Raw genomic sequence first — 25,138 nt, forward strand, 5'->3', positions numbered from 1 at the left:
CCAAAAAAAAAAAAAAAAGAACCTTGCTGCTGAAGACTGCCAGGGACCACGTCTTCTTGTTGATCAAGTATGCTGTGTCTGTCATTCTCAAGAGAACCAATCCATGTGGAAGTCCTGTGGGACTGCTGCAAATATTCTAGTTCCTCCCTCCTGGCCATGATCCAGGGAGGAGGTCTCCAAAAGGGAGGAGGCCTCTGCCTGGCCCTTCGGTATCCAGTTCCTGATGTTGTCCCAGAAAAGTATTTGAGAACACATCAAGGTAGAAAAGGAGCAAGTTTATTTGTAAAGTTGCTGCTCCAATGCGCTTGAGGGACTATTTGTTACTGCACCATTCCCTGACCTATACTACCTGATACAATTGAGAACAGGGCCTACTCTAATTTCATGGATTATAGATATCATCTCAGTCCTTCAGGCTGCCTTAACTCCTTTAGATTGGGTAATTTGCAAACAGAAACTTAGTGTTTACAGTTCTGGAGGCTGGGAGGCCCAAGAAGCCGGCAGCCTTGGTGTTAAGGACACAGGAGGCAATCAGGCTCCATCAACCTCTGATATCCCACTGGTGATGGCAGAACCTCAGGGCCTAAGCATCTCCCAAGGACCACAGCTCCTAACACTACCGCCTTGGTGACTGGAGGTGTGTGGTGACATGCGCTCTCAGAGCATAGCATGCCTGAAATCATGACATATTTGTCTGCTTTCTTCTTCTTTTTCCCCCCTTTTCTTTTTGTGCTGGTACTGGGGCGTGAACTGAGGGCCCAAGCACTGGCCCGGAGCTTTTTCACTTAACGCTAGCCCTTTACCTCCTGATCTGAGCCACAGCTCCACTTCTGGCTTTTTGCTGGCTAAAGATAAGAATCTCATGGACTTTCCTGCCTGGGCTGGCTTTGAACCTCCATCCTCAGTTCTCAGCCTCCTGAGTAGCTAGGTGTTCCTGGCTCAAATAACCCTTTCCTCTTGGTCTCCAGTACTTGTCACAGCGGGCTTCAGTTGAGTAGCAAAGGCCTTGTACACTCTGATCCCCAAGACCTGCTGAACAACCTCATCCTGAGACACAAGACACTGCCTGACCACTGCCCATGCGCCGTACCTCTGTGTGATCTGCCCACCTGCGTGTCAGGACACAGGTTCTGCTCTGGCTTCTGGCCCCACAGACAGTTGAACTGAGCCCTTCAGCATGGAAAGGGGCAGGGGTGGGTGGGGGAACAACAGGAAGTCCCACCTTTCCTAGCCAGGATGGCTTTTCCCCAGGCATGGGGAAGGCACGTGCTGCTGCCTCAGCAGGAAGTCACCTGCGTTTGCTTCCTTCCTGGCCAGGGCTTGCCCCATGGCTTCAGAAGCCACATCATGGGGTCTATCCCATACAGCTGCCTCTTCAGCTCTGTGCCCTGCAGTAACCCCTCCCAAGCAGCAGAGAGACTTTTCCACATGGCTTCCTGCCTTGTCCCCCTGCCAAAGCTCCTGCTGCCTGCACACTAAGGTCCCAATCCTGGCTGCCCACCCGCTCACATGGAAGTTTCCAGCCATGTTCAGTCCCTTGCACTTCCCCAAACAACCCAGGCAGTCTCTTGATGTTGACCTTTCCTCACATGATTTCTCCCACCTGGAAAGTTCTTACTGGAAAGTTAGTTGGAAAACTCCTATTCAACCTTCAAAACCTAATTTTTTTAATTGTTAATATAAAGGTGATATACAGAGAGGTTACAGTTATATAAGTCATGTAACAAATGCATTTCTTTTTGGACAATGTCACCCTTCCCTTGCTCTCTCCCTATTTTTCCCTCCCTTCCCCATCCACAGGTTGGATAGTTCATTTTCAACACAGTATCCTTTGTCCCTCCCTTTCTGTGCCCCCCTTATCCTCCCCTAAGAGACAGATAAATAAGACAAAAAAGAAAAGGAAACAAAAACAGCAACAAAGAAAAAAAACTCTTTTTTTCCATTTCCTGGAGTTCACTTTGGTAAGTGTTATTTTACATGATCAGATGCACATAGGTAGGAACCTAATTTAAGAGCAGGCGTTGGTAAACATTCTTCCTGCAAATGACTAGGATTGTAGAAATATTTCAGGCTTTGCATATCAAACAGCTAGTGTCATGACTATTCAACTGTGCCATTGTCGAAAGGATAAAAACATAAATAGCTGGTATGGCTCTATTAAAAAAATAGCAACAACAAACCCACTTCATTTACAAGATCATGTACATAGCCATAATCCCAGCTATTCCAAAGGTGGAGGTGGAAGGAGAGAGTTTAATGCCTGTCTGGGAAAAGTTACAAAGACTTTTTCTCAAAAAAAAACAACCCATATATATAAAAGTGTGTGAGGCTCAAGTAAAACACTTGCTTAATAAGTGTGAGGCCCTGGGTTCATTCTCAGTAGGGACAGGGGGATGAACAATTTTGTTCCTCCTCCTCCTCCTCCTCCTCCTCTTCCTCTTCCTCCTCTTCCTCATTTTTAATGCTCTCATATCTTTTTGCTTTAGTTCAGTTTTCAATAAGATCTTCCTCATTCTCCAGCCTTAGACCAACATCCTCATACCTCTGCCTCCTGAGTACCTGGATCACAGATGTGTATCACTATGCCCGGCTTGGAATGATTCCCTTGCTCTGATAATTCAATGGAAAGGTGGTTGTACCACAGTCTCGCTCCTCCCTGGCTTCTGCCCTCTGCCTAGCCCTTACCCTCTGCTCTCACAGAACAAACATGTTCTGATGCAATATATACCCAATACATACTCCTTTGCTAGGAAACCTTCCATGGCTCCTCGTACCCTGGGAGTGAAAGTCAAACAGATCTTAAAACAGTCCACAATATTTTATACTCTCTCCCTTCCCCTCATTCCTTTAGCCCCATGGCCTAGCACATCCTTACTTTCTCACTCTGTTCCAGCCTCAGTACCCCTTGCTTTTCCTGAGATAAAACACGCCTGTGTTCTTGTGACGTGTCCCCGGGCATCACTGGTCTCCAGCTTGTCCTTCTGGCTCCCTCCTTTGGCTCTATCATGTCTTTATCTAAACGGCCCCCGCTTCGGTCCACTCTAAACCTGCAGCTACTAGAGGTGTGTAGTTCAGGGGTAGGATACTTTCGTAGTATGTGTGAGGCTGTGGGTTCAGTCCCCAGTACCATAACAAATAAAATCTAGCCAGGCACCAGTGGCTGAGCTCTTAGGATCATGTACAAAAATGGCAACCCTTCCCTGAGTCTCATCCCTGCTTCTATTCCACAGTATCTATCACCCTCTAATTCTCTACATTCACAACAATGGTGAAACACAGCCATTCACATACAGCCCCAAAACTCTGATAAGATGGTCCTGATGGGTGCCAGTGGCTCATGTCTATAAACCTATCTACTCAGGAGGCTGAGATCTGAGGATCAGGGTTCAAAGCCAGCCTGGGAAAGAAAGTCTGGGAGATTCCTCTCCAATTAACCACCAGACAAAACAGAAATGGTGCTATGATTCAAAGTGGTAGAGCTCTGGCCTTGAGCAAAAAAGTTCAGGGACAGTGCTCAGGCTCTGAGTTCAAGCCCTATGACTGACAAAAACAAACAAGGAAAGAAGATGGTCCCAGGATGCCTCATCAGAAGTGTTTAAGACAAAAATCCACTCTGTTTGTGTGTGTGTGTGTGTGTGTGTGTGTGTTGTGCTGGTACTGGGGCTTGAACTCAGGGCCTGGGTGCTGTCCTTGAGCTTTTCTGTTTGTTTTTTTTGCCAGTCATGGGGCCTGAACTCTGGGTCTGGGCGCTGTCCCTCAGCTCTTCAGCTCAAGGCTAGCACTCTACCACTGGAGCCACAGCGCCACTTCCGGCTTTTTTCTTTTTGCTTATGTGGTGCTGAGGAATCGAACCCAGGGCCTCAGGCATGCAAGGCAGCACTCTACCGCTGAGCTACCTTCCCAGCCCATTGAGCTTTTCTGTTTAAAGCTAGTGCTCTACCACTTTGAGCCACCGCTCCACTTCTGGTTTGGTTTCCTGGTAGTTAATTGGAGATAAGAGTCTCATAGACTTTCCTGCCCAGGCTGGCTTGAACCATGATCCTCAGATCTCCAGAGTAGCTAGGATTATAGATGTGAGACACTCGTGCTCAGATCCTTTCCTTTTCTTGCCCCTTTCCCTTTCCCTCCGTTCCCTTTCAGTTTCCCTTTCCCTTCCCCACCCTTCCCTTTTTTATTATTATTACTTTTGAGACTGAGTCTTGCTGCATAGCCCAGACTAATCCGAAACTTGTGATTCTCCAGCCTCAGTCTCCTGAGGCCTGGGATTACAAGTATTAAGTCATCTGGCTCCACCCTGTAGATTTGTAACTAAAGATCTCAGGATAGTCCCCATTGGTGGCCCGAAGCCTGGAAGGTATTGGCTGACTAGAATGACACCAGCATCTTACTTGGACAGATAGCAGTGTAACACATGCATCCATCCCTGGGTACGGTATCCTTAGGGAAAGTAAAGGTCAACTAGATCTGGTGAATTGGCCTGCTCTGTCACGTCAACCATGTGACTAAAATCTCATCTCCTGGCTTCTCTCCAATGCACACTATCAGCATTATTAATCTGCTACCTATTGAAATTCCACTCTAGATAGGCGCAGAACTAACTTATCTCAGTTGTATTACTGTACCCTCTCAGGTTCAGAATTCATTTGCTCAAGTTCCTACTAAAAATGCCCAAATATATCCAGAAATTGATGAGTATTCCTGAGATCATCTTTAGATATGATTGCCAGTGATGAGCATTTGTTAGCACTATTTTACTTAGATTAAAAATGTGATCACTAGGGCTGGGAAGGTGGCTCAGTGGTAAAGCGCTTGCCTTGCATGCATGAGGCCCTGGATTCAATTCCTCAGCACCACATTAGCAGAAAAAGCTGGAAGTGGTGCTGTGGCTCAAGTGGTAGAGCACTAGCCTTGAGCTGAAGAGCTGAGGGACAGCGCCCAGGCCCAGAGTTCAGACCCCACAACTGACCCCCCCCCAAAAAAAGTGATCACTTAATCTCAATAAAGAAATTTTTAAAAAACTGTATTATTGGCTATTTACTTGAAATTCAAATTCAACTAGAGGCCTTTAAAAAAAAAGGACACATCTGGCAAGCCTAGCTTTGAAGTATCTGGGAAAAATGGAAGCAGGTTCCTCCCTGTTATGCCTTCTGCCTTTGTTGGCTTTTATTTTTATCTTTATGCGCTGTCATTAAGGCGGTTTTAGGAGGGCAGAGAGCACTCGTACCAGACTCCTGCCCTTCACCAACATGTCTGTCAACAGGCCGTCACAAGGAACTTCCGCCCCACTCAGACATGGCCCCCCACAGCCTCCGACGATTGGCTCCTGTCGCTCTCCTAGCCCCGCCCTCGGAGACTGGAAGCCCTTTTCATTGGGCGGTTATACAAGATGGCGAAACACTGCCCCCGCCGATCCTCGTGCGCCAGGCACGTGGGTCGGGGGCGGGGCCACAGCGACGGTCTGGAGCATGGACTCTGATGATTGGCGAAGAGCGGCAGCTGAGCCCTCACGTGGTTGGGGACGTATTTATTTGCGGAAGTAGGAGGAAGTACCAGGGCTGAGCCAGCCGAGGTGAGTGACGGCGGAGGGGGGGCGGGGCCTGGGTGGCCGTCCCAGAGTCCGGCTCCCCTCGACCGGATGTCTCTGCTCGGGCCCTACCTTGTACCTTGCTGGTGTCTTCGGTTCTGAGGCAGGTCCTCCGTGACCCCTGTGTACCCCTTGCTCCTGTCCTGACCTCTCCCCCAGCGTCCCCAACTCCCATCCCGTGACCGCTGTGTCCCCCCGCCAGGCCCAGCCTGGGCCGTCTTTCCCCTCGGTCCCCCCACTTCCCAGACCAGCCTTCACCTGGGACCCGCTGCTTCTGCCCGGGCCGCGCACCCCGCCCGCTGTCCCCCCTGGGCCCCGTTTTTAACCCATGCCTCCGCTTGCCGTCTGCGGTGTGGCCTCCACATGCCCCCCCCCACCTTCGGCCACCCCGGCGGCCCCCAGCCCCAGCCTGGCCCCTCTGTTCCCACAGATAGCTTGGACGCTGGCGACGACCCGAGCGAGTGACCCGGTAACCGCACGGCTGGGCCGGGGCGCGGGTGGGGGACAGGGAGGGCGCAGCCCTGGGTTCTGTGCCCTTTTTTTTCAATGGGCTTCCCACATGACCCCAAACAAATAGCTCCCCCTCCTCCCTCCCGCTAAGCTCCGGGACCTTTCCCTCCCCTGCCCTCTTACCAGCCCTGCAGGATGTTTGGCAGGTTTGGCTTGGCCTGAGCTGTGTTGGTTATTGACTTTGCCTTAGAATCTTCCTGGAGTCCGGAGGCTATGTTGTGTCCAGGTCTCAGTTTCCTCATCTGTCAGGGGAACTGTTTCCTGCCCACTCAGGTGCCTTGAGGTTCGGTAGAGAAAAATGTACAAGGTTAAACGTTGATGACCGGACAGGGACCTGCACACATACATGCAGGGCTTGGTTGCTAAGTCACAGGCAAGGCAGAAAGGAATGGAAACAGAAAGGATGATGGGATGAGGAGAGAAAGGCATGGTTTCATCTTTCATTTGATTGTTTATTCATTAATTGCATCCCATAAATCAGGCTTCAGAGTTTGTTTTGCTAGTCCTGGGTTTTGAACTCAGGGCCTGGGCACTGTCCTGGGGTTCTTTTGCTCAAGGCTAGCCCTCTACCACTTGAGTCACAGTGCCACTTCTGGCCACATACACTTCTGTGTATGTGGTACTGAGGATTCCAACCCCGGACTTCATACATGCTAGGCAAGCACTCTACCACTAGGCCACATTCCCAGCCCTAGGTTCTTTTCTGGACAGGACAGTATTCGTGCTCACATTTCAAGGCTTCCAAGCTTGCTAGGCATGTGCCTAGCATACAAGGCAAGCACTCTACCACTGAGCCACCTTCCCAGCCCCTGATTATTTTTGAAATGCGCTCTCACTTTTTTCCCCCCTCAGTAAGATGAGCCACTGGAGCCAGGTAGGCTCTTTTATGTTTGCTGTTGCTATTATTCATCTTTTTTTTTTTTTTTTTTTTACCAGTACTGCATCTTGAGCTTAGATCTTGCACTCTTGCTTGGCTTGGCTTTTTTTACTCAGGTTTGCACTCTACTACTTGAACAACGGCTCTACCTCTTCCTTTTTGCTGGTTAATTGAAGATAAGAGTCTCGTAGACTTTTCTGCCCAGTCTTTCTTTGAAATATGATTCTCAGCTCTCAGCCTCCCAAGTAGCTAGGATTACAGACATGAGGCCCTGGTGCCTAGTGAGATAGTCTTACGAGTTTTTTTGTCCCTTGGGCCATCTGAGTTCATTGTGATGTCAGCCTCCCAAGCTAAGTTTGCAGGTGTGAGCCACTTTGCCTGACAGGCTCTTTTGAATTAGTTATTTTTACTGCTCATTCATTTTCCATTGAACAAGTGTTAATTGGCTCTAATGTTCTTGGCTACTCTTGACATAGCCAGTGTTATCCCCTTTAACAGGAGGAAGAGAGGGCAAGTGAATTACTTGTCTAAGGTGCAGCTGATGCAGTTGGAGCCGAATGGTGTAGAGGGTCCTTAGTTTAAAGGTTTGATTGGATGTTTGGAGAGGCCCTGCACTTGGCAGAAACCTAACTTAGGATGTCCAGTTTGGATTTTTTTCTGAGCTCACCATTACAACTTGATTTTCTCCATACTGGGCAGTGATAGTTGCCGTGCCCAGTTGGTAGGCAAGGAATAGTTGATGCCTCATGTTAGGACACTTTCTCCTTTTCCTTTTTTTTTTTTTTGGTCGTAGAGGTTAAACTCTGGGCCTGGGTGCTGCGCCTGAGCTCTTTTGCTCAAGGCTAGTGCTCTACCACAGTGCCACTTCTGGTTTTCTGTTGGTTTATTGAAGATAAGAGTCTCTGGGACTTTCCTGCCCAGGCTGGCTTTAAACTGTGATCCTCAGATCTCAGCCGCCTGAGTAGCTAGGATTACAGGCGTGAGCCACCAGTGACCAGTTATGTCAGTGTGACAGGCACTGGAGCTTGGGTGACAGTTCTACCGCACTTTGGGTTTTCCATGTTCAGAGTGTTGGTTTCTCCCTACTCTTTTGAGTATCCTAGAAAGGGGTTTTCTTTTCATTCAGCAGAATGATGTGACAAAGGAGTACAGAAAGGAGGAATCTATGCACTGTGTGTAGGTGCACGCACACATACATATACATACACCTGCTCTGGGTCTGTATTTATAGAGGGCGTCTCCCTGGGAGAGCGGGGTCTTTGTCTTTTGTAGGTGGATTTTACAGGGCAGCGCCTTAAATGCTGCTGTCTGATCCAGCCGCATTTGCTGGTGATCTCATTCAGTTCTCGGATGTTCATTTAGCGCTTTGCAGTCCTTTTGATTTGGTCCTAGAGATCAAACCCAGGGCCTTATGCATGCTAGGCAAGCACCCTGCCACTGAGCTAAGGCTGTGGCCCAATGACTCTCTCAGCCTGGGTACTGTCCCTCAACTCTTCAACAAAAGCCCAGTGCTCTGCCACTTGAGCCACAGCGCCACTTCCGGTTTTCTGGTTGTTTGTTGGAGATAAGAGTCTCACGGACTTTCCTGCCAGGCTAGCTTTGAGCCACAATCCTCAGATCTCAGCCTCTTTGGTAGCTAGGCTTATAGATGTGATCTACCAGCACCCGGCTACTCTCAATTTTTTTTTTTTTTTGGTCAGTCATGGGGTTTGAACTCTGGGCCTACACACTGTCCCTGTGCTCTTCAGCTCAAGGCAAGCGCTTTACCGCCTGGGCCACAGCGCCACTTTGGTTTTCTAGTGGTTTATTGGAGATAAGAGTCTCATGGACTTTCCTGCCCAGGCTGGCTTTGAACTGCAATCCTCAGATCTCAGCCTCCTGAGTAGATAGGATTACAGGCGTGAGCCACTGGCGCCTGGCTACTCTCAAATTTTTATCTCCAGTCAGTTTAGACCTGTCCTCCAGATGACAGATTCATAAATCTAGTTGTTTACTCAGGCCCTCAGACTTGCACATTTCAAATGTACAAATATTAAAAAATGAGCTCCTGCAGTGAGCTGGTGGCTTACACCTGTAATTCTAGCTACTCCAGAGGCTGAGATCTGAGGATTGCTATTCAAAGCCATCCTGGGCAGAAAAGTCCCTGTGAGACTCTTATCTCCAATTAGTTACTCAAAAACCAGCAGTGGAGCTGTAGCTGAAAGTGGTAGAGCATTAACCTCAAGCAAAAGAGCTCAGGGACAAAGGCCAGGCCCTGAGTTCAAGCCCCACGACACTGACTAAAACAAGAACAACAACAAAACAAAACAAAAACCAAAGCAGTCTGTGAGCCCAGCTCAATCTTTCTAAAAAAAAAATTTCAGCATTTTTATAGAGGGATTACAGTTATATAAGTTAGGACAATCTGACCCTCCTCCCACTTTTGTTCCCATTTTCAGAAATGACAGTAATATTCTTTGATTGGCTCAGACCAAAATTGCAAGGTGATGATTATTCTGTTGGTACTGGGATCTTGAACTCAGGGCCTCTCATTTGCTAAGCCAGTGTTCTACCACTTGAGCTACACTTCCAGCCCCCTTTTTACTTTGGTTATTTTTTTTTTTGGTTTGGTTATTTTTATGATAAGTTCTGGCTTTATGCCTTTGCTGACCTGGACTATGTTCCTCTTATTTGTACTTTGTTTTGCTACTGGAATGGTAAGTATGTACCACTGTTCTCGGGCATTGGCTGAGATGGAGTCTCATGGACTTTTTTTGTCCAGGATGACAAACCACAATGGCCCTGTTTTTGCCTCTGGCGTAGCAAGGATTGCAAATATAAGCCTCTGAACATGGAAATACTGGGTTTGAACTCACAAACCTATGCTTGCTAGGCAAGTACTCTACTTGAGTCATACCTCCAGCACTTTTTGCTTTAAAGTTTATTTTTCAGATAGGGCCTCATACCTTTTGCTTAGACTGGCCTTGACCAAGATCCTGTGACTTAGGCCTCCTGTGTAGCTGGGATTACAGGTGTGAGCTGCTTCACCCAGCTGTGAGTTTATTCTTGATGCCTGTCTTCCATATTGCACACCAGCAAGTGTTATTCTGTTAAAGTGTCACTCCTTTGTTCCAAGCCCTGCAGTGGCTGCTCTTAGTGCACAAGATCTGATCTCATTGGCTTCCATGCTGTCTCTGGACTCACCTGGCTTGGTCCAGCCCCACATCCTTTGCACTTGCTCTTCCCTCTGCCTAGAAAGCTCTTTAGGTAACCAGTAGACTTTCACCTTCCCTTCCTGTTGGTTCTTGATGAGGGCTTCCCTGGTCACCCTAAAACTTCAGTCTCTACCTCCACACTTCCCGTGTCTCTTCTCTAATTGACATCTATAGTCTATGGATATGTTCTGCTCTCTTCCTTCTTGTTATTTACAGTCCTGTCTTCAGTCTGAGCTCCAGGGGGCAGGGTTTTGTCCTTGGTATTAGAGCAGTGCCTGCTACAGTTGGCACTTGGTAAATATTTGCTGAATGAGTCATGCAACAGACCACCAGTTTCCATGCCAGCAGCTAAGGAGCCCTCTGGCAACCCTCTGCTGGCTCGGCTGAGTCCTCGAGAGCCCTGGCAGCCCTCCTGGGCATTTTGTCCCCCTGTGTGCTGGTCCAGGGTTGGCTGGGTGAACCGCAGTGTGGTTGTAGATGGAGGCCTTGCATTGGGTAACCCGAGACTGAAAGTCCAGTCTGAGCACAGAACACTGCGGCTCCGGCTGCCAGCTTCCCTGGCCCAGATCCTGGAGGTTACCAGGCCTGCTTATGCCTCAGTCTCCCTCGGTGCAGTGGTGGTGTTGGAGGACACAGTATGCCGGGAATGCCCCAGGCGGCTGGTGCTGGGCAGGTGCGGGGTGGAGGCAGCAGGTGGAGGATGGTGTGCAGGGAGGTGCAGAGGCTTGCATAGCACGTGACTGACCCCCTCCCTCCTCGTCCCAGCTTCCGTCATGCTAACGAGCACTTGCTATGTGCAAGGCCTTTGCCTGTGCGGTTCAGAGGGCAGGCAGGACACCCCGCTTCCAGGCCTGGGCCTCGCTGCCCACACCCCCATGCTGGGGAAGGCAAGGACTGTGCCCGACCCCACTGCGCCGTGGCTGGGAGGGGGAGGCGGATGACAGAGGCGGGGTCGCGTGCTGTCCAGCAGCGGTGGTGGTCCTGTGAGGGAGGGTGGCCTGCGTGTGACTGCACCAGGAAGGACGTGGAGACACACTGGCCCTGTGCTGTGTCCTCAGCCCAGTTTGTGATGGGGTGACAGGAAGCGCTGGCCGCCTGGGTGTCAGGGTCCCGCTGCTGGGGACGGTCGCTGCCGTCCTGTCCTGAGCTGGGCGGTGGGGGCCCGAGGCTCACTTGTCATCGTGGGCACCTCTTGTGTGTCCACGCGCGGCCCTGGAGCTCCACGTGGCCAGCGCCGATGTCTGTCCTGGCACGCGCTCTGACGGCTGTCCTGTCTCTGCTGCAGCCTGCCAAGGAGAAAGCCGGGCCTGAGGCCTTCCCCTGCAGGACAGGGGCGAGCTCAGCAGGGCCGAGCGCTGATGTCCATGAAATGAACTTGGCAGAGCTGACTGGGGAGGGGTCTCCTCCGAAGCCTTGTGCCCAGCGGGAGAAAGGGTTTCCCCCAGGTGGGTGGGTGGCTGGCTGGCATGGGGGCCAAGGCCCGGGGAGGGCCTGGGGAGGAGGTGGTCCCCAGACTGAGCCTGCAGGACGAGAGGGGGCTGCCACTGTGTGGAAGCACCCCCGGAGAGGAGTGCTGTGTTTGGAGCCAAGGCCTGGGGCACTGGTACCCTGTGGCTGCCCAGGGGACCTGGGCAGGGGGGAGAGGGGGAGATGTGGGGGTTGGAGGGATGGGCCACTCTGGAGGGATGGGGACTCATTGGATGTGTCAGCAGGGCGACACTGTCCAGCCGTCCCTGTGCACAGCAGGCCTAGAGGGTCACTGGTGAGCTGGGAGAGGCCTGGCCGCCCTGCCTAGTACAGAAATTGGGCAGGGGGGGGGCGGGGGAGTGCAGTGCTCTGAGCCCTCGGGAGAGTGGGCCTGGAGGATGGCATCCATTCCAGTCCCACAGTCCTGGGAGCACAGAACACAGCTCCCTTCCTGGTATAGGAGAAGACCTCCAGAGGGGTAGCTCCTCCATGCCCACCCAGGGCCCCCAGGGCCGAGGAGGAGGAGGAGAAGCCCCTTTCTGCTTCCCATCCACACAGACAGGGCTCTCCTCTGCCAGGACCTCTCCCCTCCCCACCGCTCTCTCTGCTCTGCATCCCTGCTCTCAGCCGCCATTCTCCTAGGAAGTGTGTCCCCCATCTTCCCATGTCCTCTGTGTCCCCCTGGCAGGGCTGGAAGCCAGCAACCCCTTCTAGGGACCTTGGCTCAGGTCTGGTCCTAACCGAGTCTCCCTCTTGCCTCATAAGAGGCTTTTGTTGGTGGATATCAACCTTTCACTAGTTTTCAGCACTGAGGTTTGATCCCAGGGCCTCCTGCTTGCGAGGGAGTTCCTCTAACAATTTGAGCCTTGCCTCCAGTCCCTTTTGCTCAGCTATCGTTTGCAGTGTCTTACCCAGTGCCATCCCGAACCACGATCTCCTAACTATGGCTCGCTCATAGATAGAACCACAGGCATGTACCACTATGCCTGGCTTGTTGGTTGAGATAGGATCTCACTCACTTCTTCCAGGGTTGATCTCCACCTTCAGTCCTCCCAGTCTCCTCCCAAGTAGCTGGGAATGTGTCCCACATTCATTTGCCCTTTGGAACCTCATGTTGAGGTCCCCCTGGCCTCCGACTGTCAAGTGGGGATGCTAGCATTCTTCCTGCCCTCCACCCCGTCAGGAGAGCCTCTGCCCCCACAGACACTAGATGGCCCCTAAACCAAAAAGCAGTCTAGGCTCTGAGGGGTCACAAACCCCCAGCCTCACCCATGGAGGTGCCATTGGCATCTGGAGGGGCCCATGGCTTCCCTGGGTACTGACTGTGTCAGATGGCTGTGAGATCAGGGGAAGGTCATGGGAAGGTCAGAGGAGAGGCAGAGGGGAGGTCAGGTGGGAGAGGCCGGGTGGGGGTTGTCCTCGGAAGGGAAGGGACGCAGTGAAGTCTCGCCTGGGCTGGCAGGGTGGAGAGAGATGCCAGGAGAAGGAGAGGCCTGAGGCGGCTCTCCCTGCTGGCTGCCTTCCTCCTTGGCCGTGCTGTGAGTTCCAGGATGTGGCCAGAGGTGTTTGTTCCCTTGCTTCTCCTCGTGACATCGCAGCTGCTGTGTGGGTCCCCAGTGGGCTTGTGCCAGGGCCTCCTGCGTCATGGTGTCATGCCAGTGACTCCGGGTGGAGGGAGGCCTGTTAGGGGTGGGGTGTGGGGGAGGGAGGTGCGCGGGCTGTGGGCCCAGCCTCTGAGGAGAGGCCTCAGCCTCCTGGGCAGGGACCTTTGTGTGAGGCCTCTGGAGCCTGCTGGCAAGTCTCGTCCCTAACCCTGAGCTCCTGGGAGCCCTTGATCCCATCCTTGTCCCCAAAGCCCCTGAGAGCTGCGCCTTCTCCCACCACACCTCCAACCAATCCTAAAAGGAAGGATTTTCCAAAGCTTCAGCAAGAATAGCTTCAGAGCTGTGCTGTTGAGGTTCCGCAGGCCCCATTTCCTTACCAGTAAAAGGGTGGTAAAGCCAACTGCCACCTACTGGCCATCTGCCCTCTGCTGGGTGCCACTTCCAGGCACTGTTTTGGTTCCTGATGTTACAGGTTAGGAACTGAAACTCAGGGAGATGAAGTAACTTGTGCCTAAGGTCACACAGCTAGCAAATGGTGAGCCGGGATTTGAACCTGGTCTGGCCCCAGGTCTGCACTGTGCTCGCTGCACACATGCCTCCTGTGGTTCTGTGAGAATTCGCTGATGTGATCCCATGGAGTGCTGAGCTCAGCCCAAAGGGGGGTGGGCAGGTGTGTTGTGATGTAACTGCAGTAGTTTCAGGGGACACCTGCAAGCGCACACTGTGCATTCAGCCCTTGGGGCTCCTCTGCACGTCCACACGGTCGGTGTTACCCCTCGAGTGTTTGGAGGCTGTCATTAAGTTACACAGGGGCTGCTTGAACACTGTGCAAGTACCATGACAGTCATGTGATAATGAGCTACCTACTAAGTAACTCCTGGGAGGGCAGTGCACCCAGCGCTGCTAAGTAACAACCAGGAGGGTAGTGCTGCAATGTGGCTGGATAATGACCAGGAGAGTGGAGCTCGCATTGTTACGAAGTGTGCTCCGGGAGGGTGGTGCAGCCATGCTGTGAGGCTGAGGGCTGGAGGACGGTGCTCTCACTGTGAGAGCACCCTGCGCAGGCGCACACAGCCAGCCAGGGGGGCAGGTCATGCTACTGAACCCATGCAGTTTGTAACGTGGGAAATCCATATTTGTGGGGTTTTCATGCTCCTCCCCTGAGCACATCGCACTAAAGGCTCTTTCTCTCCTTTATTAAGCTCCCTCTGTAGTCTCCTAGTCTTTATTTCATTTTATTTTATTTTATTTTATCTCCCTTGTCTTGGGTTAGGAAGGTGGCTCAGTGGTAGAGCACTTGCCTTGCATGCATGAGGCCCTGGGTTCAATTCCTCAGCACCAAATACGCAAAAACAAAAAAGCCGGAAGTGGTGTTATGGCTCAAGTGGTAGAGCGCTAGCCTTGAGCTGAAGAGCTGAGGGACAGTGCCCAGGCCCAGAGTTCAGGCCCCATGACCGGACCCCCCCCCCCAAAAAAAATACATTAATCTCCCTTGTCTCCAAGGCCAAACCTCTGCAGGCAGTGAAGCCCATGTTCATCAGAGACATCAGCGTCCTCAGCGCTGCCTGCCCCGTCAGCAGGTGGCCTGATGGCATCCGGTTGGCACCAGGATTTGTGGCTGTGCCTTAGGGAGTCAGTGTGCTTTCTGGGAACTCAGAAACTAATAAGATAGCAGGTTTGGGGGGCTGGATGTAGCTCAGGGGTAGGGAGCTTGTTTAGTGCGCGCACACACAGCAGAAACAGTACTTTTTGCAGTGTAAACTATCCCCCACCCCCAGAGGCCTCAGCAGCCCCGCCGCCCATGGCAACGCCCTGGGCTTCTCCCAGAGTCAGTGGGAAGCAAAGGGTGAGATGGTTGCTCGCTGTCCCTTTCCCCTGGGGGGGTGTTGTTAGTTGGAATGACGGTCACTGCTTGGTGTGGCTAGAAGCCGTCCACCTGCCAGGGCCTTAGTGCCATGGTGCGTGTTCACTGCTGCTGGCTCCTATGGTGCACCCACGAGGGAGTGTGATCTGACAGGGACACGGAGGCAGGGGGCAGGAGGCAGCCCAGCTCCTCTCAGCCTTCTGACCTCACACTCGGGCTCCTTTCTCTCTCTCCCTCCCTTCTTCCTTCTCTCCCTTCCTCCCTCCCTCCCTCCCTCCCTCCTTCCTTCCATCCCTCCCTCCCTGTCTTCCTTCCTCCCTCCCTCCCTCCTTCTCGCCTTCCTTTTTCAGCTCCCTGCAGGCCCAGAATGAGGAGCATTGCAGAGGTGCCTGCACAAGACCTGGCTGCCCACAGAGGTGTGCATGGGAGACCCCGCCCAGCTCACCCGAGACCCCACTGTCTTGCAGACGGAGGTACGGGCAGTGGGGCCCCCCACCCCACAGAGGATGCAGTTCTTCGGCCGCCTGGTGAATACCCTCAGCAGTGTCACCAACTTGTTCTCCAACCCATACCGCGTGAAGGAGGTGGCCATCGTCGACTACACCCTGAGTGAGCGCCTTCGGGAGGAAGGGCAGCTGATCCTGTTCCAGAATGTTCCCAATCGCACCTGGGACTGCATCCTGATCAGCCCTAAGAACTCACAGAACGGCTTCCGGTGGGTGGTGGTCAGCCATGACACACACACACACACACACACACACACACACACACACACCACATACATCATACACATAGAGAGACACATATACAAACACATAGATACACACACACACTCACCACATACATCATACACATAGAGAAACACATAGATACACACACACCACATACATCATACACATAGAGAGACACATATACAAACACATAGATACACACACACACCACATATATCATACACATAGAGAGACACATATACAAACACATAGATACACACACACACCACATACATCATACACATAGAGAGACACATATACAAACACATAGATACACACAGACATACACACAGAAACAGACACAGATACACACATACACATTACACACAGACACGTACACATAGATACACACAGGTGCATGCGCGTGGGCGTGCATGTGCACATACACATACATACACGTCTCTATCCTTTGGATCCTCCTAGTAGCTCACTGGAGGTGCTACGTGGCTTCTGGGGCCCATCTGAGGGCTTGGGATTGGAGAGGCAGGTCTCTATGGAGGGCTTAGGAAGCACAGCCTAAGTTGTTTCCCGCCTAGGTGTTGACCCAGGCGGATGGAGGGATGTGGGAAGGGTGGAGGAGGCTGAGAGGGCCCTGTAAGGTGACCTGTGACTGTCCTCACAGGGCTGGCAGAGCTGTGTCTGCCTAGGCATGCCTGCAGGACATGGTAAGAGTCTAGGCCAGCGCCAAGGGCCTGGGCCAGCTTCAGGGCCAGGGTGGAGTAGGCTGGTGGAGCTGGCCAGATAAGCATCGATGTGTGCCCATACCATACCCTTTTCCTCTCTGTCATCTACCCTTTGGACATGTGCTAGACACCCTCAGTGTCTCTGGAGGCTCAGGCCCCGCTGGCCTTACAAAATGCAATTGTGGTGTGTGTGTGTGTGTGTGTATGTGCGCGTGCACACGTGTGCACACACAGGTGCGCATACATGGGTCATAGAGGGCTTAAACTCAGGACCTGGGTGCTGTCCCTGAGCTTTATCTGCTCAAGGCTGATACTCTACCACTTGAATCACACCTCCACTTCTGGCTTTTTGGTGATTAGTTGGATATAAAAGAGTCTCATAGACTTTGTTGCCCAGGCTAACTTTTTTTTTTTTTTTTTTTGGGTCCGGTCGTGGAGCCTGAACTCTGGGCCTGGGCGCTGTCCCTGAGCTCGTCAGCTCAAGGCTAGCGCTCTACCACTTGAGCCACAGCGCCACTTCCGGCTTTTTTCTCTTTGCTTATGTGGTGCTGAGGAATCGAACCCAGGGCCTCAGGCATGCAAGGCAAGCGCTCTACCACTGAGCCACCTTCCCAGCCCATGCCCAGGCTAACTTTGAACCATGATCCTCAGAACTCAGTCTCTTAAGTCACTAGGATTATAGGAGAGAGCCACCAGCACTGGCTTGACCTTGTTTGATTTTGACCATGTACAAGAGGCCAGAGACTTTAAGCTGGGGCTCTCAGATGTGACAGTCCAATTAGGAAAAGGACATAGCAGGGATTTGGTTGGGTAACATATGAAAGCAGGGGAAGAGAGAGAGAGGGAGAGAGGGAGAAGTAGAGGAAGTGAGGGAGGGAGGGGAAAAAGGAAGGAGAAAGAGACACTTTTCAAACAGAGAAGTCAAGGTCAACTCCACATAGGCTGTGTGTTGGAGGGAAGAGAGGCAGGCTTCAGCCTGGAACAGCAGTGTCCTATTTTGGGGGGGGGGTCCAAGGCTCCTGACTGAGCTGGGCTGTGGGCTGAGAGCCCCATGGGGTTCAGCTTGGAGTCCTCCTCTCCTGTCCAGGCTTTTCCAGCTGGAGTCAGAGGCCGATGCTCAGGTGAACTTCCAGCAGTACTCATCCCAGCTGCCGCCCTTCTATGAGAGCTCCACGCAGGTCCTGCAGGTGGATGTCCTGCAGCAGCTGACCGACCTCATCCGCAACCACCCCAGCTGGTCGGCCGCTCACCTGGCGGTGGAGCTGGGCATCCGAGAGTGCTTCCACCACAGCCGCATCATCAGGTGGGCGGCCCGGCCGTCTGGGCCACGGGTGTGTGTGTGTGTATCTCCCACGATGCCCCCAGGTCTTGGCTTGTAGCAGGCCTGTTCCTTGCTAGAGCCATCATGGTGGGCACAGTAGAGAAGGCCATTGGAGCCTAGGGAGGTTGAGTGCGTGAGATTTCTGTGTCCTTTGTCCCCCTCCACTCATTGCAGTGTGGTACTGAGCCCAGGTCCAAATGAGTCGTGACTCAGCCATGCTGGGAGGTGGGAATCTCCCAGCATGCACTTGGGTTTCTCACCTGCCCATCCTGACCACCCTGCCCCTCTGTCACAGCTGTGCCAACAACACAGAGAACGAGGAGGGCTGCACCCCCTTGCACCTGGCCTGCCGCAAGGGGAATGGGGAGATCCTGGTGGAGCTGGTGCAATACTGCCATGCCCAGATGGACGTCACGGACAACAAGGGGGAGACGGCCTTCCATTACGCCGTGCAGGGTGACAACTCCCAGGTGCTGCAGGTAAGCAGGGCCAGGGCTGAGGCTGGTGTGGACCATGCCACCCGTGCGCCCTGCACTCACGAGTCATCCTAGGCCTTTCCTTGTCTCCCATTGATCATTGAAGGCTGAGTTCCTCCCTGGAGGGTGCACTCTCCCTTTGCCCTTCTGACCCCTATCTGGGGACGTATCATTGGCCCCTGCTCTGACAGCCACGGTGTCTTTCAGCTCAACAGACTAACCTCAGGGCAGCTCAAAACCATCAGCTTCCCCAGGCACCACTGAGCCAGCACGGCCCAGTGCCAGGCCCTAGGCCAGGCTTCAAGCACGGTAGCCAGCCCCTTCCTGGGGGCTGCGGGACCCCTACCCAACCTACCCAACCAACAGGAACTTACCAAGCCAAACCAACACCCCACTGGCTCCTGTGGGCCCTGGTGCCAGAGATGCTCATGTTAATTTTTTATTTTTAGGACAGAGGAATCTATTTTTTAATCTTATTTTATTTTTTTTATTATTATCTTTAAGTAGTTGTACAAAGAAGTTCCCATTCTACAAAACAGTATATGAATACAAGGTAGGACAGAGAAATTAAAAAAAAAAAAAAACAAGCCGGGCGCTGGTGGCTCACACCTGTAATCCTAGCTACTCAGGAGGCTGAGATCTGAGGATCGCGGTTCAAAGCCAGCCTGGGCAGGAAAGACCGTGAGACTCCTATTTCCAATAAACCACCAGAAAGGAAGTGGCGCTGTAGCTCAAGTGGTAGAGCGCTCGCCTTGAGCTGAAGAGCTGAGGGACAGCGCCCAGGCCCAGAGTTCAAGCCCCACGACCAACAAAAAAAAAAAAAAAACAATGGGCAAGTAGATGAAGTGATACTTTTAAAAAGCTACTTCATGTATTTATTCTATTGAAAGGAAAAAGCAGAACTCAGGTTATGCTTTGTGGTACAGAATGTGCAGGTCCTTTCAAAGGTTTTTCCTCTCTACCTGGCCATCAGGTTTTCCAGAAAAGGGGTCCCTACCTTGTACTCAGTGACTCTTGCCTCAACAAACCAAAAAATAATGTAAACTTTGTGTGTGTGTGTGTTTGTGCATGTGCATGCATGCATGCATGTCACGTGAGTGTGCATGTGCACACGCACCGGTCCTGGGGTTTGAGCTTAGGGCCTGAGTCCTGTCCCTTGGCTTTTTCACTCAAGGCTGATACTTTACCACTTGAACCACACCTTCACTCCTGGCTTTTGCTGGTTCATTGGAAAGGCTTACAGACTTTCCTGCCCAGGTTGGTTTCAGCCCTCAGCCTCTTGAGCCACTGGCACCTGGTCTGTTGTTCTTCTTGGCCTTCTTGTCAGCATCCACGTGGTCCCCAGCGCAGGTGGCTCAGTGTGCTGGAGAAGGGTTCCTTGTCTTGGGCTCCCACCCACCATGCTGTTTTGGGTTGTTTTGTCAGCTCCTGGGCAAGAACGCCTCCTCGGGCCTGAACCAGGTGAATAACCAGGGGCTGACCCCGCTGCACCTGGCCTGCCAGATGGGGAAGCAGGAGATGGTCCGCGTGCTGCTGCTGTGCAATGCCCGCTGCAACGTGATGGGGCCGGGCGGCTACCCGATCCACACCGCCATGAAGTTCTCCCAGAAGGGGTGAGCCTCCGCCCGCCCCGAGCCCTGGGTGCAGGCCTGGCGCCCACCGTGTGCTGGTGAAGAGTTGTGGGGCCGCTGGGGCTCTGTCCTCAAGGTCAGCCAGGCTGAAGCTTTGTCAGTGCACCTTAACTGACCGTGGACTCCCTCAGCCAGAGGAGATGGGCCTCTCAGCCTGGTCGTCCCCTCGGTCCCCTCCTCTTTCCTTGTGGAGCTCTCCTCTACACCACACGCAAACCCCCTCCAGGGGTCTTCAGTGCTTCAGAGCTTCTGTGCCTGCCTGGCTTGAAGCCCAAGGACACTTGCCAAGGTGGCCAGAGCCCTGTCCGCTCAGGCACATGTGCTTTCCTGACAAGCTGTATCACCACTCCCGTCCCTCCCAGGTCCCAGACTTGGAACCCTGGTTTTCAGTTCTTCACTGTGTGGGGTGTGTATACAGGAGGGTGTGATTGGAGATGGCTTATTACAACATAGAATGTCTCAAGAATGAAGGACAGGATTGGAGGTATGGCTCAGTTGGTGGAGCACCAGCCAGTGAGCGTAAACGTCAGGTACCACGTGTGGAGGGGAGACCACAGACACCCTCCTGCAAGCCCCTCCCCCTGGTCTGCACCCACAGGACACTGCTGTCCCCTCATAGGCTGGTCCCAGCATGGACAGTCTTTCCTTCATTCTCCCACGCCCTAATGAACTAGAACTTTCAGAGGGACTTGACTGGTTACAGTAAACACCAACAGCCCCAGTGTCAGGCAACCCGAGTGCCACAAGCCATGGGTGATCTGCATGCAGAAGCCACACACGCTGCTGCAGGCCGCTCCGAGGGAGCCTTGCTCCTCAGCGCGCTCAGCCACCTCCCCTCTCTCCCCCGGCTGTCCTCTCTGGAGATGGGAGAGCACGGGGCATCTGAGTGCCAGCAGGGTGGTGCTAGTGTCTCCACATAGTAGCCAGCCTAGCCCTGCTCTGGGAATTGCCTGTGTTCGCAGGCTGGTGTCCCTCTGCTTTGTCCCTCAACTCAGCTGACCTTGACAAGACCTGGGTCTGTGTCTGTCCTCACGTGATAGTCCTGCCTACGAGGAAGGGGACAGATGATCAGACAGATGAGCTGAGATGGAGGGCACTTGGGGCTGGGGGAGGGGGTGCATAGGCAGCTGGCCCAGGACGGCTCTGTGGGGCTGAGCCCAAGCCCAGCTGTGAGCGGACATCTTGTAGTGGTTTTGGTGTGCCTGGCTCGGACCACAGAAGATGCCTTGTATGTGGTGGCCATTTGTATGCCATCTTTGAATGATGTCTGTGTGTGTGTGTGTGTGTGTGTGTGTGTGTGTGTGTGTGTGTGTGTGTGTCTCCTGGGGATTAAACTTAGGGCCTGGGCTCTGTCTCTGAGCATTTTTGCTCAAGGCTAGCAATCTACCACTTGAGCCACATCTCCATTTCCTGATTTTTTTTTGGTCAGTCGTGGGGCTTCAACTCTGGGCCTGGGCACTGTCCCTCAGCTCTTCAGCTCAAGGCTAGCGCTCTACCACTTGAGCCACAGCACCACTTCTGGCTTTTTCTGCTTATGTGATGCTGAGGAATCGAACCCAGGGCCTCATGCATGCAAGGCAAGCGCTCTACCACCTTCCCAGCCCTTTGATTTGTAAAATTTTTGTCCCTAGTGTATAGGTTGTGTTTCTCTTTTGTTGATTCATTCACTGTGCAGCAGCCTGTTAGTTCAGTATATTTTCTTTTTTCTTTTTGTCAGTTGTGGGGCTTGAACTCTGGGTCTGGGTGCTGGCCCTCAACTCTTCAGCTCAAGGCTAGCGATCTACCACTTGAGCCACAGTGCCACTTCTGGTTTTTCTGGTGGTTTATTGGAGATAAGAGTCTCACTCGGCCTTTTCTGCCCAGGCTGACTTTGAACGGCTGTCCTCAGATCTCAGGCTCCTGAGTAGCTAGGAATACAGGCGTGAGCCACCAGTGCCTGCAGTTCAGTATATTTTCATTTGTTTCTTTTGCCCTCTGTGGCCTTAGCTTTGGTGTGCTCTTCTAGAAAACTTTGCCAAGGTAGCTAGTGGGTTTGGTTGTACCTTTGTTTGTAGGTGAACTCCCTAATCAGTAAGGGGTTATAGAACTTGGGGTCAGAAACCCAGGCTAACTCCATCTCTTCCTCCTCCTCTTCTTCCCCTCCCCTTTTCCCCCTCAGGTGTGCTGAAATGATTATCAGCATGGACAGCAACCAGATCCACAGCAAAGACCCTCGCTATGGAGCCAGCCCCCTCCACTGGGCCAAGAACGCTGAGGTAGGCGGAGTCTGCGGGTGGGAGGGGCAGACCCAGCCCAGAGCTGCCTCCCTGGTGCCTGCAGGAAGGCGGCCACACTGAGGGCAGGTCTGGTAGTGGGCTGATGAGCCTGAGGAGAATAGTTGAGGGGCTGGCATTGCTCTGCTGCTTGCTGGCAGGTACCAGTTGTTAGAGGTGTTTGACACCAGCAGGGTAGCACATGAGAAGATTCTGCACCAGTGCCCCCCATGATCCATCTTGCTGTTCTGTGGCCCATACCAGAAGGGAGGAGTCTGCCTGCCTCTGCTTCCTTATCATGGCTGCCTCTTCCCCGCAGTGAGCTAGACACGCCCTACTTCACAGAGAGGACAGTGCCCCAGCAGCCATGTCCTGTCCAGGCCGCCATAGCCGGAGGAGAGGCTCAGCTGTGTCCCCCACAGTCCTGTGGTTGGAAGGTTGCTGGGGAGTAGGGATGTAGGTGCCAGGGCCCTTGAAAAGTGATCCCTGAGCGTGGCCCCTCCCGGGGGGGGCGGTCACAAGGAGTGGGGTGCTTCTGGGACAGGGCCAAGGGGGCCTCGCAGAGATGGATGGGGTCGTTAGCTCCAGGAAAGGACCAGAAGCTCAGAGAATCATCTTTCAGCTGTTTGTCCCAGGGTACTGAGGACGTAGGGAGTCAGGGTCCAGGGATACCCCAGAACGGAGGCCTGCCCCAGGCTCCTCTCCCGTTGCTAGAGCTTTCTAGAGGGCTCATGGCTGAAGGCCACTCAGGGAGGAAGTGATAGCCCAGGCATCGTGGGCCATGGCTGCTCCCTCGAGCGTCATGCTGACGGGGCCTGGCCACTCCCCAGATGGCGCGCATGCTGCTGAAGCGGGGCTGTGAGGTGGAGAGCACCAGCGCCTCGGGGAACACAGCTCTGCACGTGGCCGTGATGCGCAACCGCTTCGACTGCGTCATGGTGCTGCTGACCTACGGGGCCAACGCGGGCGCCCGCGGCGAGAACGGCAACACCCCGCTGCACCTGGCCATGTCTGTGAGTCCGCCTCTGTCCTCCCTGCCCAGGCCTGCCGGGCTGCCGTGTGGTGGGGTACAGGAAGGCCTCGCCACGCCTCTCCTCCGCTCCTGCTTCCCTTCCAAGGCTCAGTTCAGACCTCTGCCTCCTCCCCAGGAAGCCTTCCGTGTCCTCCCTCAGCACGAAGAGAGGTTTCCAGTATCTTTTCTTCTCTGTGCCCCCAGCCCATTTCCCCCTTAAATCATGTCAGAGAACAAATGGCCCTGGCTGCAGATGGACATGTCTGCCTTGGACACATCATGGCTCGCCATCTGGCTGCCTTGCTTTCCTCCATCTGGAAGATGGAGAAGAGTAATGGTGGCACTTGGTAGCTCGAGGTAGAACTCACCACCTGGTAGGACACCAGTGCCTGGTCGGGGGCGGGTGTCTCATAGAGGCCAGGGCCGCCGCCTTGACACATCTCATCTCCCTGGGAACCATAGGGCCCCCTACACAGCAGGCGTCCCAGTGGGCTGGGACATCTGCTGGCTTCTCACTGGCCCGTGAAGCCCTGGCAGTCTGTTCAGAAAGTATGTGCACGTATTAAATGCAGGGGCTGTTACATCAGTTCACAGGAGGTGGCGATGCCACATGGCAGACATTGATGAGCAAGTATCAGAGAAGGAGGATGGACAGACACCCAAGACCAAAAGACAAGTCAGGATGGATTTGAAACATCTTATTCCTACCAAAGGTTCTAACTGTAGCAGAGACATTGCTGCCCAGGATGCTCAGACTATAATGAAGACTGGAGCATACATAGTTGTCCTGACTGGACCCTTCAGTAGTCAGTTCTCCAACTTTGGTTCAATCAGTCCATGGATACTTCTGTGAATAATTGGGGTTTTGTTTTGTACAGGCTTTTGTGTGTATGCTGGTGCTAGGGCTTGACCTCAGGGCCTCACACTCTTGTTTGGCTTTTTCATTCAAGGCTGGTACTCTACTACTTGAGCCATAGCCCTGCTTCTGGCTTTTTGCTGGTTATTTAGAGACAATAGTCTCACAAATTTATCTATCTAGGCTGGCTTTGAATTTCAGTCCTCAGATCTCAGCCTCCTGAGTAGCTTGACTGGCTACTTTGTGTTCTTTGTCATGTGAGTGCCCACTGGTGCCTCTTCTGTATTACATGGACCTTTACCCATCATGCTTTGGTGTTGTCCCTGGAAAACATCAGTGCACCAAGTATTGGCCTCTGAATGGCCTGCGTGGATATGTAGTACAGATTGGGTAGCTCTGATCCAAAATGCGGGCCAGGACCACTGTCATCTCACAGGTTTGAATTTCCGAATCCTTTGCATATGCTTCATCCATTGGGCAACCTTGTCTGAATATCTGAAATCCACAATGACTGTGGAGTCCCAGGGTTCAGGTAAGGGGTGCTCAACCTAGTCATAGAAAGCTTGAGTTTCCAACCTCCTCATCTTAATTAGGCCAGGTACTAGCGGCTCATGCCTCTCTAAGCCTAGCTACTTGGGAGGCTGAGATCTGAGGACTGAAATTCAAAGCCAACTCAGGCAGGAAAGTGCATGAGACCCTTCTCTCCAATTAAGCACCAAAAAGCCTGAAGTAGAGCCTGTGGCTCAAGTAGTAGAGTGCTAGCTTTGAGAAAAAAGAGAGAAAGAAAAAAAACCTTTATAAAGTTGAGGACGATGTCAAGCTAATCATGGCAATATGCAAGTTTCCTGAAATCCTTACGGTTAGTTGAAACCATGGGCAAAGAATACTAGTGGGTTTTTTTCTTTTTTCTATTGGAACTGGGGTCTGAATTCAGGTCCTCACACTCTTATTCAGCTTTCTCAGCAAGTGCTCTACTACTTGAGCCATGTCTTCAGCCTAGCTTTTTGCTGGTTTATTTTGGAGATGGAATTTTTTTT

The 25,138-nt window shown here is 52.7% G+C and overlaps 1 protein-coding gene across 1 annotated transcript in view; it reads left to right on the forward strand.

Moving 5' to 3' along the window:
• Positions 1–5,548: 5,548 nt before the first annotated feature.
• The window catches only part of Pla2g6 (phospholipase A2, group VI (cytosolic, calcium-independent)), a 35,057-nt gene continuing 15,467 nt past the window's right edge, over positions 5,549–25,138 (forward strand). Inside the window, exons 1-7 of the mRNA XM_013024793.1 lie at positions 5,549–5,569; positions 15,568–15,815; positions 17,641–17,856; positions 18,170–18,353; positions 19,776–19,963; positions 22,140–22,236; positions 23,064–23,246. Of these exons, the coding sequence (XP_012880247.1) occupies positions 15,607–15,815; positions 17,641–17,856; positions 18,170–18,353; positions 19,776–19,963; positions 22,140–22,236; positions 23,064–23,246 (1,077 nt within the window). The 5' untranslated portion in view covers positions 5,549–5,569; positions 15,568–15,606. The remainder of the gene's footprint in view (positions 5,570–15,567; positions 15,816–17,640; positions 17,857–18,169; positions 18,354–19,775; positions 19,964–22,139; positions 22,237–23,063; positions 23,247–25,138) is intronic.

The sequence above is a fragment of the Dipodomys ordii genome, unplaced genomic scaffold (genome assembly GCF_000151885.1).
Source record: "Dipodomys ordii isolate 6190 unplaced genomic scaffold, Dord_2.0 Scaffold79, whole genome shotgun sequence".
Taxonomy (NCBI): domain Eukaryota; kingdom Metazoa; phylum Chordata; class Mammalia; order Rodentia; family Heteromyidae; genus Dipodomys; species Dipodomys ordii.